The 12,887-nt window shown below is 45.4% G+C and overlaps 1 protein-coding gene across 2 annotated transcripts in view; it reads left to right on the forward strand.

Annotated features, from left to right (window-relative positions):
- Window positions 1–3,032: 3,032 nt before the first annotated feature.
- Window positions 3,033–12,887, forward strand: part of Wwtr1 (WW domain containing transcription regulator 1) — a 118,806-nt gene continuing 108,951 nt past the window's right edge. Inside the window, exons 1-2 of one of the 2 annotated variants that reach the window (XM_052180487.1) lie at window positions 3,033–3,214; window positions 3,664–4,098. In XM_052180487.1, the coding sequence (XP_052036447.1) occupies window positions 3,048–3,214; window positions 3,664–4,098 (602 nt within the window). In that variant the 5' untranslated portion in view covers window positions 3,033–3,047. Of the gene's footprint in view, window positions 3,328–3,663; window positions 4,099–12,887 lie in introns of both variants that reach the window. The other variant, XM_052180486.1, reaches the window with a different exon arrangement.

The raw sequence follows: 12,887 nt of genomic DNA on the forward strand, positions 1-12,887 counted from the left end.
TGAGAGGCTTTTGAATTCGCAACCATTTCTGACTTGCGCCTGTGTTCACTGCTGTTTGTGTCTTGAGACTTTGCACGGAATAAAGACTGCATCCTTGGTTATCAATCTCAAGCCCTATTTACACCTTTCTGAGATAAGAACCTTCCTGGAATGGTCCTGGCCTCGGGCATCTTCACATCAGCTTTGCAGCTTCTGAATTAGTAAGCTTTCCATCATAGGCACTTCCTCCAGCTCCACAGTTAATTCCCTCTCACCTGCAAAGATCCTCTTTCCAAGGGGAGGCGCCTCAGCAGCTTTCCCCCTTCTCTCTGTCCTTTGAGGAGAGGACTTTTTTTTTGTTTTTTTTTGTTTTTTTTTTTTTTCTGGAAAACAGCAGTTTCAGATTCCTGGAAGCGAGGAGCTCTGCTAGGTGGTGATCCAGGCGCCTTTCTCTGTTTGAAGCAGATCCTCTTCAACTCTGGGTTGTGAACTCATTTGGGTTGAGTAATTTATTGTGGAGCAGGGGTCATGAAAAATTTGGCAACTGTGAGGCAGAAGCAGACAGATCACTGAGTCCCAGGCCAGCCTCGTCTATAGTGAGTTCCAGGGCACAGCTAGGGCTACAGAGAAACCCTGTCCGTAGACAAATAAAGTTTTTGGATACATACACAGAACCAAAAATTAATTCAAAATCAAACATGATTTGCATCTTTGGTGGTATTTGTCTCTGTGGCACCTTGTGACTTCTCTGTACTCTTGGTTCTGAACAAACGTGCACTCTGCTCTGTGCACAACGCACACTATACAACACCAAGGAAAGCTGCTTGACATTCTACTGCTCAGATTTGAGTTGTGGTGGTCTTACTGGGCATACAGTATTTTGCTTTACAGGAAATGATTTAATTATGGAAAAAGGATGATATTTCTCTACCATCATTCCTCAGTATGCATATATGAGCATATATTTCGGTTGGGATGTTTGATGTTTCAAATGACTGAGTTGCTGACTTGACTTTCATTTAAAAAAAAATCATTAAGTAAAATTTTGGCCTGGAACTAGGACAGAACTTCTAACACTTTCTAATATAGTCCTAAACATATTTCTGCCATTTTGTACAATGCCAATCTCAGGACTAGCAATTATAAAATAAAAAAGTGAAGAATGTTGAAGATGCCCTATGTCCTGCAGTATTGAACAGTCAGGATTTAATTCTGTGTGTAGAAACAAGCACACTCGTTTTATCACTTATTATTACTAGGGAATGATCCCTGTCAAGTGCTCTGCCTCTGAACTATAGTCCCAGCCCAAAGCACAGCTTATTGTCTGTAATGAATGGCAACATTTTATCTACACCCAGGAATTATTTTAAAATTAATTCATGGTTATCAGTAAATGTTTGATTTTTTTTACCTATTTTATGCAAATATAGTTTGGGGTCAGATACATTTTTATTTCAGGCAAAAAGGGGTCCTGAGTTGAAAAGTTCAGGAAGCCTTGGTATAAGACTTCCTGTCATTTCCCAGTCTGTAAGGGACCTGGAGTCACAGCTCATGTTTGGGTACTGGGATAGGATGCAGCTGAACAAAGATGGCCTCAAAATTTAAAAAAATATTGTGTTGGGGAGGGGCTTATGTGGAGGCTAGAGTTGGTTCTCTCCTTTCACCATGTAGAGTGTGGGATTCGAACTCGGGTTGTCAGGATTGTGCTGGAAAGGCTCTTTTCCAGCTGAGCCACAGTGCTGTCCACTCTTCTGTCTTTTAAAGTAAAAATGATGGAATGGCTTTGCATTTGTCCCTTCAATTTGCTGTTAGTTCACAGTCGTCTTCGTTTTCGTGTAGCACTGTCATCCTTCAACCGTGGATTTAATTTTGACTTTTATCTCGCTCTTTAACATGGTCAGGCACAGTGCCTGCATTTAATATAATTCTGCTGACAAACTTGCATGCAACCCTGGCTAAGCGAAGTGCTTTGCATGTATTGCCTCATTTAACCTATCTAATAAACTTGTCTATTAGAATCTGTGGGTCTGGTAGGGGCTTCCTGGAATGTGACTTACAAAGCAGCCACCCTTTCTTGGAGAGAAGGAATAGAGTTGAGCAGCTGGCAGTGGGAAGGGCAAGGCCTCCTCCCTCTTCCCCGGCAGCTGTCCCACCAGGCCAGACCTCCTCTCTCCAAAGGCTGGGGTCTCTCCACCTCTGGCCCAGGTCCAGTCGGGTGGGAGGGTGTGTGGCTTTTTCCGGGTCACTGGCACACCCTCTCTATCCTAGCCACCTGCCCCTGTTCCATCCCAGTTCCAAGCTCCCTAGAGGGACCCAGGGACATTCCAATCCTCCCACTACCCTCGCAAACGCCGAGGGAGGAGGGAAGGGGGCGCAATTGCTTGGCTTCTAGAACGCAACTTTGTCTCGGCCCTTTTTCTACTCCTAGTATCCAGATTCACTCCGTAGAGGAAACTTAAGGATTGATGAAAGGCTTGAAAGTTGGTAGTTTACAATAGACTCCTCGCTGAAGCCGCATCTTCAGCAACGGCCGCACTTTTTGGAAACCGTCTTGCAGACAATTGAAAGCTAAACGGCCAAGCTGTCTCCCCACCAGACCAAATATGGTCACAAGAGCTAAGCAGCCTTCCGTGGAAAGTCTGGCCTCGCGGGTGTCTCCCTGAGCCAGGCTGCGCCCCGGTCGGACCTCTGGCAGATCCGCGCCCCGTACCACATTCTGGGTGCTGGGCGCTCCCCTCAAGGCGAGGGCAAGAGCCCCGGGCAGTCTTATTCTGGGCCTTGGACCCTCAACCGCGTGCCCTCCGTTATTCTCCGATTTGGTTTTTTGTCCATAATCCCTTGATTTAACAGGCTTGAACCATTTTCTCTTTGATCCCGCCCCAAGTCAGTGGTAAACTCAAAGGAATGCAGATAGAGCGCTCGGCGGGAGAGGTCGGCGCGGCGCAGCGGGGCGGGGGCACGGTCTCTCCCGAGCAGCGAAGTGCCCAGCCCACCCCCGCCAGCCGGGCCAGGGTGGGAGGAGGAGGAAGAGGAGGGGCGTGGGGCAGGCTGGCTCCGGCCAGGAGGTCATGCATAATTCAACAGCTCCACTTTCGGCCCGCCTCTTTCCTAGGGGTGGGAGTTTGCTGCAAACTTTGTTTATGGGACAGTCCGAGAGCCGCGGCGGCCGCGCTTGTCTACGTCTTCTCTGTCGCTTCCTCGCGCAGTGCGAGCGCCCGAGGCCGGCTCCGGGGATGTAAGAGGATAAGCCTTCGGCTGCTGGGAATCCGCTCGGGATCTGCCAGCCGCGGCCGGGTTCCAGCTCGTCAGTTCGGGAGGTGCCCAGGCTTGGCTTCCCCGCGTGTCCAGGTAGCTCTCGCCGCGCCCCGCACCCTCCATGGGTCCGACTTTTAGACGACGGCAGTCCGGACGCTTGGGGTCGGCGGTGGGAGTATTGGGCAGGGGAGGCTGCGACTGGGTCTGGTGCAAGCAGCTCCCACCTCCTCCCGCGGCTGCCTGCTCAGGAGAGCTTCTCTGCTGCGGGAAAGTTGCATAATCTCGGAGGCCAGGGGCGCCCCCTCCCCCACCGGCTGGTCCCCGGACCCATACCTAACTGTCTTTAAGTTCTCTGTCCTTCCCCATGACCACCCCCTCCTCCTCTGACTTGCACTAAAAGGCTGACCTGATCTTCCTTTTCTCTTGTAGAAAGATGAATCCGTCCTCGGTGCCCCATCCGCTCCCGCCGCCAGGGCAGCAAGTCATCCACGTCACGCAGGACCTCGACACGGACCTCGAAGCCCTCTTCAACTCTGTCATGAATCCCAAGCCCAGCTCATGGCGGAAAAAGATCCTCCCGGAGTCCTTCTTTAAGGAGCCCGATTCCGGCTCGCACTCGCGCCAGTCTAGCACAGACTCATCGGGCGGCCACCCGGGGCCTCGACTAGCTGGCGGCGCGCAGCACGTCCGCTCGCACTCGTCGCCCGCATCCTTGCAGCTAGGCACCGGTGCGGGAGCCGCTGGAGGCCCTGCACAGCAGCACGCACACCTCCGCCAGCAGTCCTATGACGTGACCGACGAGCTGCCGTTGCCCCCCGGGTGGGAGATGACCTTCACGGCCACTGGCCAGAGATACTTCCTTAAGTAAGTCTGTCGGCAGCCAAGAAGGGCAAAGTTGTGATGCCCCGGACGCTCGTGCGTTCGTGGTGTGTGTGTGTGTGTGTGTATGTGTGTGTGTGTTTGAGAGAGAGAGACAGAGTGACAGACTGAGACTCTTCCAAGGTGCTTCAGAGATCAGCAAAGTTAAAGTAAGGAGCGAGTCTCTGAGAGTTGGACTTGACGAGAGCAGAGAACAGTTTCATGAAGTCAATTTAACTTCATCCATAGTGCTTTAAGCTCTAAGAGATCTAGCACATCGGAACACCTAAACTTGGGGAACGGAAGTTTGAGTGACTTTGGCCTAATGGGTCTGAGGCCCTTAGCCCCTTCACTTAAGTTAGCTAGCTCAGAGCCAGGTGGGTAGGTGGTCTGGAATTTTCAGCCACTCAGGAGAAGCAAACCGGAAAAGAACGCAGTGTCTGGTGGGCTTTACCTCTCCCAGCTGATGACGTAATGACCACACAGCACAGTAACGTAATTACCAACCGCATTGTAAAGTAGTTATGGGTTGGACCAACAAATTGTGTAGAAATTGGGTCAGGAGTCTTAGGTTACACTTGGTAACCTAAAATGCCGTCACAGCAGGGCAGTATTGTGTGTTGTCATTTTTCATGTCCCATCGGGCTAGCTTTTGGATGTCGGGATTTTTTTTTTTTTTTTTTTGATTCAGCCTTTTGAATTAGATGGAACAGAGAATTGTATTTTCAATTGCTAGAGGGCGTTCTTGAGGGAAAACCTGGCTGGAGCTTGAATTGTTATCAGAACCAGTGAGGTCATGGGGTCAGGCTTAGAAAAGGCCTCTGCTGAAGTCGTGGCCGAACCACTAGGTGTGGAATCACTTCAGCTCAGCTAGTCTTCATTGCCCAAAGGGAAGATGTCTAAGAACTTGTCTTAAACGTTGTCTTCCAGCCCTGTTTCTTTCCTGAAGTAGCCTTGCTTCTGAAGGGTCAAGTGTAAGACAGCATGTACTGTTTTCAAAGTGGAATGGCAACTCCTCCTTGCCATTAGATATCTTTGGTCCCCTGATTACTGAGCGGGTGGCGGTGGATGCCCTGGGCGTATCTGAGACTCACACTGGTTCTCAGCTCTTCCTCATCCTAAAGCTGTTGACATCATGTGCATATTAAGATTTATTTAGTGCTGGAGAGACGGCTCAGAGGTTAAGAGCACTGACAGCTCTTCCTGAGGTCCTGAGTTCAAATCCCAGCAACCCGCATGGTGGCTCACAACCATCTGTAATGAGATTTGTTGCCCTCTTCTGGTGTGTCTGAAGACAACTACAGTGCACTTGTATATAATAAATAAATCTTTTAAAAACAGATTTATTTAGTTTCGTGTGTGTGTGTGTGTGTGTGTGTCTGGATTTATGTATGTGCACCACATACATGAAGTGCCTGTGGAGGCCAGAAGAGGATGTCTAATTCCCAGAGATGTCAGTGTGAACTGCAACCTTCCCCTAATGGGATTTGGGTACTAGGAACTGAACCCCAGTCCTGCAAGAGCATCAAGTGGTTTTAACCACCCAGCCATCCTTCCAGCCTCTTGGGGATATTTTTGTTGTATTTGTAATCTTTGTTTTGGGGGCTTAGTGTGGTACTGGCTTCCTGAAGCCAACTCAATGGCTTTTTCACACAGTTGGTGTCTGGATTATTGAGCCCTGGTGTAGACGCATGCTCAGGGCTTGGATGTCTAAGTGGCGGTAGAAGTCGGATGCGCGGTTTTCTAAGTTTACAAAGGAAGATGTTAGTTTCCGTTCAGCATACATATTCAGAATAGCATCGTGTACTAAGTTCAGTTATGTAAATGCAGCTGTGTGTATTTCATCGTGACTTTTTAACCAATGTGAACTTTGCAATCAACATTAAGTATCGTCTCAATCATTTCCGATGGTCCCTTTTGGCCTCGGATGATTTTTAAACTGCCCGTGAATGCGCACGGGTATGTGGAAGAGCCGGGCTTGCCTAATAATCTGTGGGAACCTAGAAAAAATCCGACTTCTAAATAAAAACAAATTCTTTTCTACACGTGGTTTTAATGATTAAAGTTGTTCAGATGTGTTAGTGATTTAGGGCAAAACTAGAAGCTAGCCTTGGGTATAGGGAAAGTTGCTGTGGTCCATTTCTGCCCTCTCAGGCAGCGATGGACGCTCCTCCAGCTAAGCCAGGGTGCTTCTTCGTTTCATTTTGAATGGTTGATGGAGTGTAAATAGTATGCTGGCATGACCTGATGCCGTCCCTGGAAATTTCTTGGCTAAGTGACTAAGAATTTAAGGAATTATGTTTTTGTGAATATTGTCTTGTAAAATACGCATTCTGCCAAGAATTCTTGATTCCTTTTAGAGCTTTGTTTGAAGCTTTGAATAAGGTACATGGTCTGTGCCACACTTTGTTACACAGCCTCAAGAAAAATGGTAGTTGTTCAGGCTGCTTTAATTCTCATGGAACCGAGCCATTACTCAGCTCCATCGTCCGTAGGTGTGACTAGCAGGATTCCGTTCTTCACTGTGGGAAGCTCAGGGCTGCATCAGCCAGAGACCAAAGGAATTTATAACCGACAAGGATCAGTTTTTTTATTTTTTTATTTTTTTTATTATTTTTTTTATTTTTTGGATTTGGTTTTTTTGAGACAGGGTTTCTCTGTGTAGCCCTGGCTGTCCTGGAACTCACTCTGTAGACCGGATTGGCCTCAACCTCAGAAATCCACCTGCCTCTGCCTCCCAGAGTGCTGGGATTACAGGTGTGTGCCACCACTGCCTGGCTTGACAAGGATCAGTTTGAGAGTTTTGGGGTTTGTTTGTTTGCAGTTGTTGTTTTGTGTGTTTTATTTTATTTTGTTTCCCAAGACAAGGTGTCTCTGTGTAGCCCTGGCTGTCTTGGAACTAGCTCTGTTGACTAGGTTGGCCTCAAACCCAGGAGTTTGAGGGTTGTAGTGGCTTTTGTATTTTATTTTTAATTTTTGGCTAGATAAATTGAGCCTAGATGAGGATGAAGGTGTGATTGGGCAGAAGTCATGTTAACAGTGATTGATAAAGAAAATGATAAACTGATCAAGTGGATTATAAAGAAAATGATGCCCTTCAGCCAGCTATTTCAGTTTTTATTCTATAAATGTTATTGTAGAGAAGTCATAACAGTTCTGCTCTTACTATAATAACATTAACTATTAAAATTTTTTACTGGATTTTTGTTTGTTTGTTTGTTTTTTCGAGACCGGGTTTCTCTGTATAGCCCTGGCTGTCCTGGAACTCACTCTGTAGACCAGGCTGGCCTCAAACTCAAATCCGCCTGCCTCTGCCTCCCAGAGTGCTGGGATTACAGGCGTGCGCCACCACCTCCCGGCTACTGTTTTTTTTTTTTTTTTTTTTTTTAAAGACAGGATCTCATGATGTAGTTGGGGCTGGCCTGGAACTCCTGCCTGCCCCTGCCTCCTGAGCCACGGAATTAAAGTCATGGTTACCACACTCTGCCATTTTGCCTTCTCTGAAATTTATGTTAAAATATTGTTTTTGATTAAGCCTCTTCACACGTGGTAACTGATCTAGTAGCCCAGTTGTCTTTCGTTGAACAACACTGGTTTTCGTCGGCCTCTCAGTGCTCACGGGTAGGAACCTTTAAACTTTAAATCGTGTCTGTATTTAATTTAGGTTTCCTTTTTAACCCTCTGCTGTAGGCTCTGATAAGATAGGGAGAGCTTAGGTCCTGATTCTAGTTTTCTTTGTTTACATATTGCTTCTCTGATAGATTATCTTTGTTTTTTATTCTTTGTTCTCTCTCTCTCTCTCTCTCTCTCTCTCTCTCTCTCTCTCTCTCAAAAAGATTTATTTATTATTATACATAAATACACTGTAACTGTCTTCAGACACTCCAGAAGAAGGTGTCAGATCCTGATAGGAATGGTTGTGGGCCACCCTGTGGTTGCTGGGATTTGAACTCAGGACCTTTTTGTTTGTTTGTTTGTTTTCGAGACAGTGTTTCTCTGTATAGCCCTGGCTGTCCTGGAACTCACTCTGTAGACCAGGCTGGCCTCGAACTCAGAAATCCGCCTGCCTCTGCCTCCCAGAGTGCTGGGATTACAGGTGTGCGCCACCACTGCCTGGCGTGTGTGCTGTTGAGCCCAGGGTTTCACCTGTCCTGGGCTGAGCTGTGTGCTTCAGCCCACCCTGTCACTTTTGGAGGACTGCCCCATTCTGTAAGTCAGTGACGTTGGCTTGCTACTGGTTCCTAACAGGTCTCCTTCCACATTACCAGAACCTGTAACCTATCACTGGAATTTATGCTCGGTCTAAATGGTTAGACCGGAGTTCACTGTGTAGCACTGGCCATCCTGGAACTTGCTCTGTAGGTTAGGTTGGCTTTGAACTCGGAGAGCTCCGTCGGCCTTTGCCTCCTCATGGCTGGCAATATTAAAGTGGTATACCATTATACTCAGAAGTAGTTATTTTTTTTTTAATTTTTATTGTTACTTATGTGTCTGTGCCTGTGTGAATGCCACGTGTGTGATGGCTCTCTTGGAGGCCAGAATAGAGTGCCAGCTTCCGTGGGACCAGGGTTAGAGGAATTTGTGGGCTCCTTGATGTGAGAGTTGGGAGCTGAACCTGGGTCCTCTGCAAGAGCTGCAAGTACTCTTGGCTGTTTCCCTGTGCCCCTCCTAAACAATTCTTAGGGTTGAAAAATCCAGTCAACAATCTTTGATTTTTAACGTTATAAAATGTTTAATTTCCTTATGTATTAATTAGAATTGAATTTTATCTATTGTTTTGACCTTTTGAGGTAAGGTCTCTCACTAGGCTGACTTTGAACATATAGGGATCCACCTGTTAATGCCTCCGAGATCTGGGACTAAAAAGGGGTTGCCTGGCTTGGGTTGGATTTTAAACTAGCACTTGTGTGTGACATTATAAATCTTTAACCAATCAAGAGAGAGTACATCCAACCCACAAGGAAATGATTTTTTTCTTACTCTTCATTGATTAAAGTTACATTCCCTTTTCTTCATACTTTGGCCTTGATGTTTTCCGACATGGTCTCATTCTGTAGCCCACATTAGCCACAAATTCATGACGATGCTCCCATTCAGTGCCTGAGAGTTTGGATTATAACTATGACTGACCATGCAGGGTTTTGGGTTTTCTTTCTTCCCAAGGGAACACTTTTCATCTCTTACTCAATTACTATACATTAGTTCTATGTAATAATAGTTTTCATCTTTACATTTTCATACATGGCTGTCTGTCACCTAGCGTGATCGTATTTACTCCCCATTACTTTCTCCTGACATCCCCTTCCTGAGATCCTCTTCCATTTCCCCGGTTAATCTCTCTTCCTCTTTCACGTCTTTTTCTTTTTGAGACCCAGTGAATTTAATTGGGATTGCTTACATAGCACGGAAAGGGGTTATTTATAGGGCACGAGGACCGAACTGATGGTGACATCACTGAAGAAAATGGCTCTCCCTCCTCAGCAGACAATAGCTCCTCCTTTAGAGAGATTGGCTTCCCAGAGCTTCGTCCAGTAGCAACTATTGAAGGCTTATAAGTGCTCAGAGAATGTGGGCCAGGACTTTCTGAAAAAAGTTTTTTCTAGTATGTCTGAGTAGCTTTCATTGTGTTTCTGTATTATTTGTCCTTATGATCTAGGATATATTCTGTGCTCTGTCCAATCCGTTTGACCTCTACCATTGAGCTATATAGTCAATATGTCAAGATTTGAATCCAAGTGTGGATGAGGTCCCATAGGCCTCCAGAAAGGGAAGTCCTTATAGATGCTGTAAAGGACATGAAGGTGAATCCTCAGAAAGGTAGGGGGAAAAAAAAGTGTGCCTAAAAGTCAGGAATGAGAATGGTAAGGGGGAGGAATGGTTAGCACCGTGAACCTAGACATGTCTAGGAAACACATTCCTCCCCGCTGAGGACACTTTTTCCTGGACTATGGCAAAAACAGGGGACTGATGTGTGTTAATTAGTAATATAATTTGGAAAAATGAAGAAACTATGAATTCAGAAAGTTGTAGGCAACATGTTCTCATATAGCAGCACACCTCTCACAAGTCTCCAGTGTCCCTGATGGGGAGTAGGTCCCTCTCCTCACGCTTCGTGGTGACACTGCACATTTGCTTAAGCACTCTACTACAATGACATTTGAAGCCAGTTTTTATAGCTATGTGATAAGATTTGAATTCTGGGGCCGGAGAGTTGGTGTTGCAAAGAGGCCAGGTGCAATTCCCAGCATCCACATGGAAGTTCACCACCTCAGGCGTCAGACATGCCTGTGGGGCACAGACATGCATGCAGGCAAAGCACTCATACTCATAATGTAATATAAATAAACCCTCCAAAATAAGAACAAAAACAAGATTTGAATTCAAATATAATCCTAATTGATAAAATAATCACTTGTCCTGTTCTTCATTCTTAGCTTGTGGTCCATCTCTGTTAGTTAGTGGCATGCATCTATTATTGGAGTGTGTCATTCTAAATCAGAGCAGAAAAAGCAGCAGGTTATGTCTGGAGAGTGTATTTGTAAGTGTGGTTCTGGAACTCTAAGGTGTAGTTTTGGGTGAGGGTTTATCTTTCCTGTCTCTTGTTGTATTTATTGTTTGTTTGCCAGAACTGGTACTTGGCAAAGGAAATTCTGAGATTAATGCAAGGAAATTCTTCTGGTTTTATTTGAGTCTATCAAGATGAGTTAAGTTTGGTTACATTTTATAGTTAAAGCCTATATTGAGATTAAACGGCTGTTTCATGGAGCTGGAGAGAAGGCTCAGCCTTAAAGAGCCCTGGCTGCTCTTGCAGAGGACCCAGGCTGAGTTCCCAGCACACATGGTGGCTCGGTTCACAGCTGTCTGTAACTCTAGTTCTAGGGGATCCTCTCCTGCCCTCCAGGGGCGCTATACATACATGCAGGTACATGAAATAAAAAAATTAAATAAATAAAAAATTAAAGGCTATCTTATTTGTTTGCATTTTCCAAATGTAGGAGCAACTGTTACAGATTTGGGATTTGTATAGACATGAATTTAATAGGAGGGATTAGGGTTCATATAGGAGGAGATAAACTTAAGAATTCAAGAATTCTTAAGAACTGCTGGGCAGTGGTGGCGCACACCTGTAATCCCAGCACTCTGGGAGGCAGAGGCAGGCAGATTTCTGAGTTGGAGGCCAGCCTGGTCTATAGAGTGAGTTCCAGGACAGCCAGGGCTACAAAGAGAAACCCTGTCTCGAAAAAACCAAATCAAAAAAAAAAAAAAAAAACCCTAAAGAATTCTTAAGAATTTAATAATTCAAGAATGTTCATGACATTCTTGAAGTTTTATGATGATGATGATGATGATGATTATGGCAGGGTTTCTCTGTGTGACAGCCTTGGCTATCCTGGAACTCACTCTGTAGACCTGCCTCCCGAGTGCTGGGATTAAAGGTGTGCGCCATCATGCTAGGTTCTGAAGTTTAGAAAATTCTGTAGTACAGCTGTCCCCACTTTACAGTTTTTGTTTTCTGTACTGTGTTAACTATAAGCCTGTGTATATATAGTGTTGGGAAAATAGGGATTTTTAAATTCAATCATCTACATATATTTGGCTAACTTGTGCCAAACATAATATCATGACATACCATAGAATCCAGCCATGAGTTTGCATTGTGGAACAGCTTGAGATGGAAGCGAGGGATAAAGGAGCAGCAGCTTGGGGGTTAAGCTATAACTATTGCAATCTTTGTCCTTAGTCTGTTAAAAAGTTATCCCATTGCTGGTGTAAGACAAGTTCAGCTCGAGTTACTGATTTAGTAGTTTCTGCCTTTTGCATGTGAAGACAGGATGGGCTCTGGTTTAGCAAAGATGGCACCAAGGGAAGGCCTCAGGACTGTGATCTCAGTACCAAAGGAAGGAATTTGCTCTTTATATCTGTCTGTTGCATGAATCTTAATAACTATTGATCAGTGATCATTCAATGGTTCTTTCTCAGTTGCAGCAATATAGAGTGTTGGGTCATTTATGGAAAACTGGGTGTCAGTGTTAAACAAGTGACTTTTTTTTTTAACTTTTTATTTTCAATATTCTTTGTTTACATTCAAAATGATTTCCCCTTTCCTGGTTCCCCCCTCCCCATAAGTTCCCTAAGCCCTCTTCCCTCCACCCATTCTATCACCCCCCTCTACTTCTCTGTCCTAGTACTCCCCTACAATGCTGGAACAAGCATTTTCAGGACCAGGGACCTCTCTGTCTTCCTTCTTGGAAATCATTTGATATGTGAATTGTGTCTTGGGTATTCAGACTTTCTGAGCTAATATCCACTTATCAGTGACTGTATTCCAAGTGTGTTCTTTTGTGATTGAGTTACCTCACTTAGGATGATATTTCCCAGATCCAACCATTTGCCTAAGAATTTCATGAATTCATTGTTTTTAATTGCTGAGTAGTATTCCATTATGTAAATATACCACATTTTCTGTATCCATTCCTCCATTGAGGGACATTTGGGCTCTTTCCAGCTTCTGGCTATTACAAACAGGGCTGCTATGAACATAGTGGAACATGTGTCCTTATTACATGCTGGGGAATTCTCTGGGTATGTGCCCAGGAGTGGTATAGCAGTGTCCTCCGGAAGTGTTATGTCCAGTTTTCTGAGGAACCGCCAGACTGATTTCCAGAGTGGTTGTACCAACTTGCATTCCGACCAGCAGTGGAGGAGTGTTCCTCTTTCTCCACATCCTCGCCAACACCTGCTGTCTCCTGAGTTTTTAATCTTAGCCATTCTGACGGGTGTAAATTGAAATCTCA

This window comes from Apodemus sylvaticus, chromosome 4, assembly GCF_947179515.1.
Source record: "Apodemus sylvaticus chromosome 4, mApoSyl1.1, whole genome shotgun sequence".
NCBI lineage: Eukaryota > Metazoa > Chordata > Mammalia > Rodentia > Muridae > Apodemus > Apodemus sylvaticus.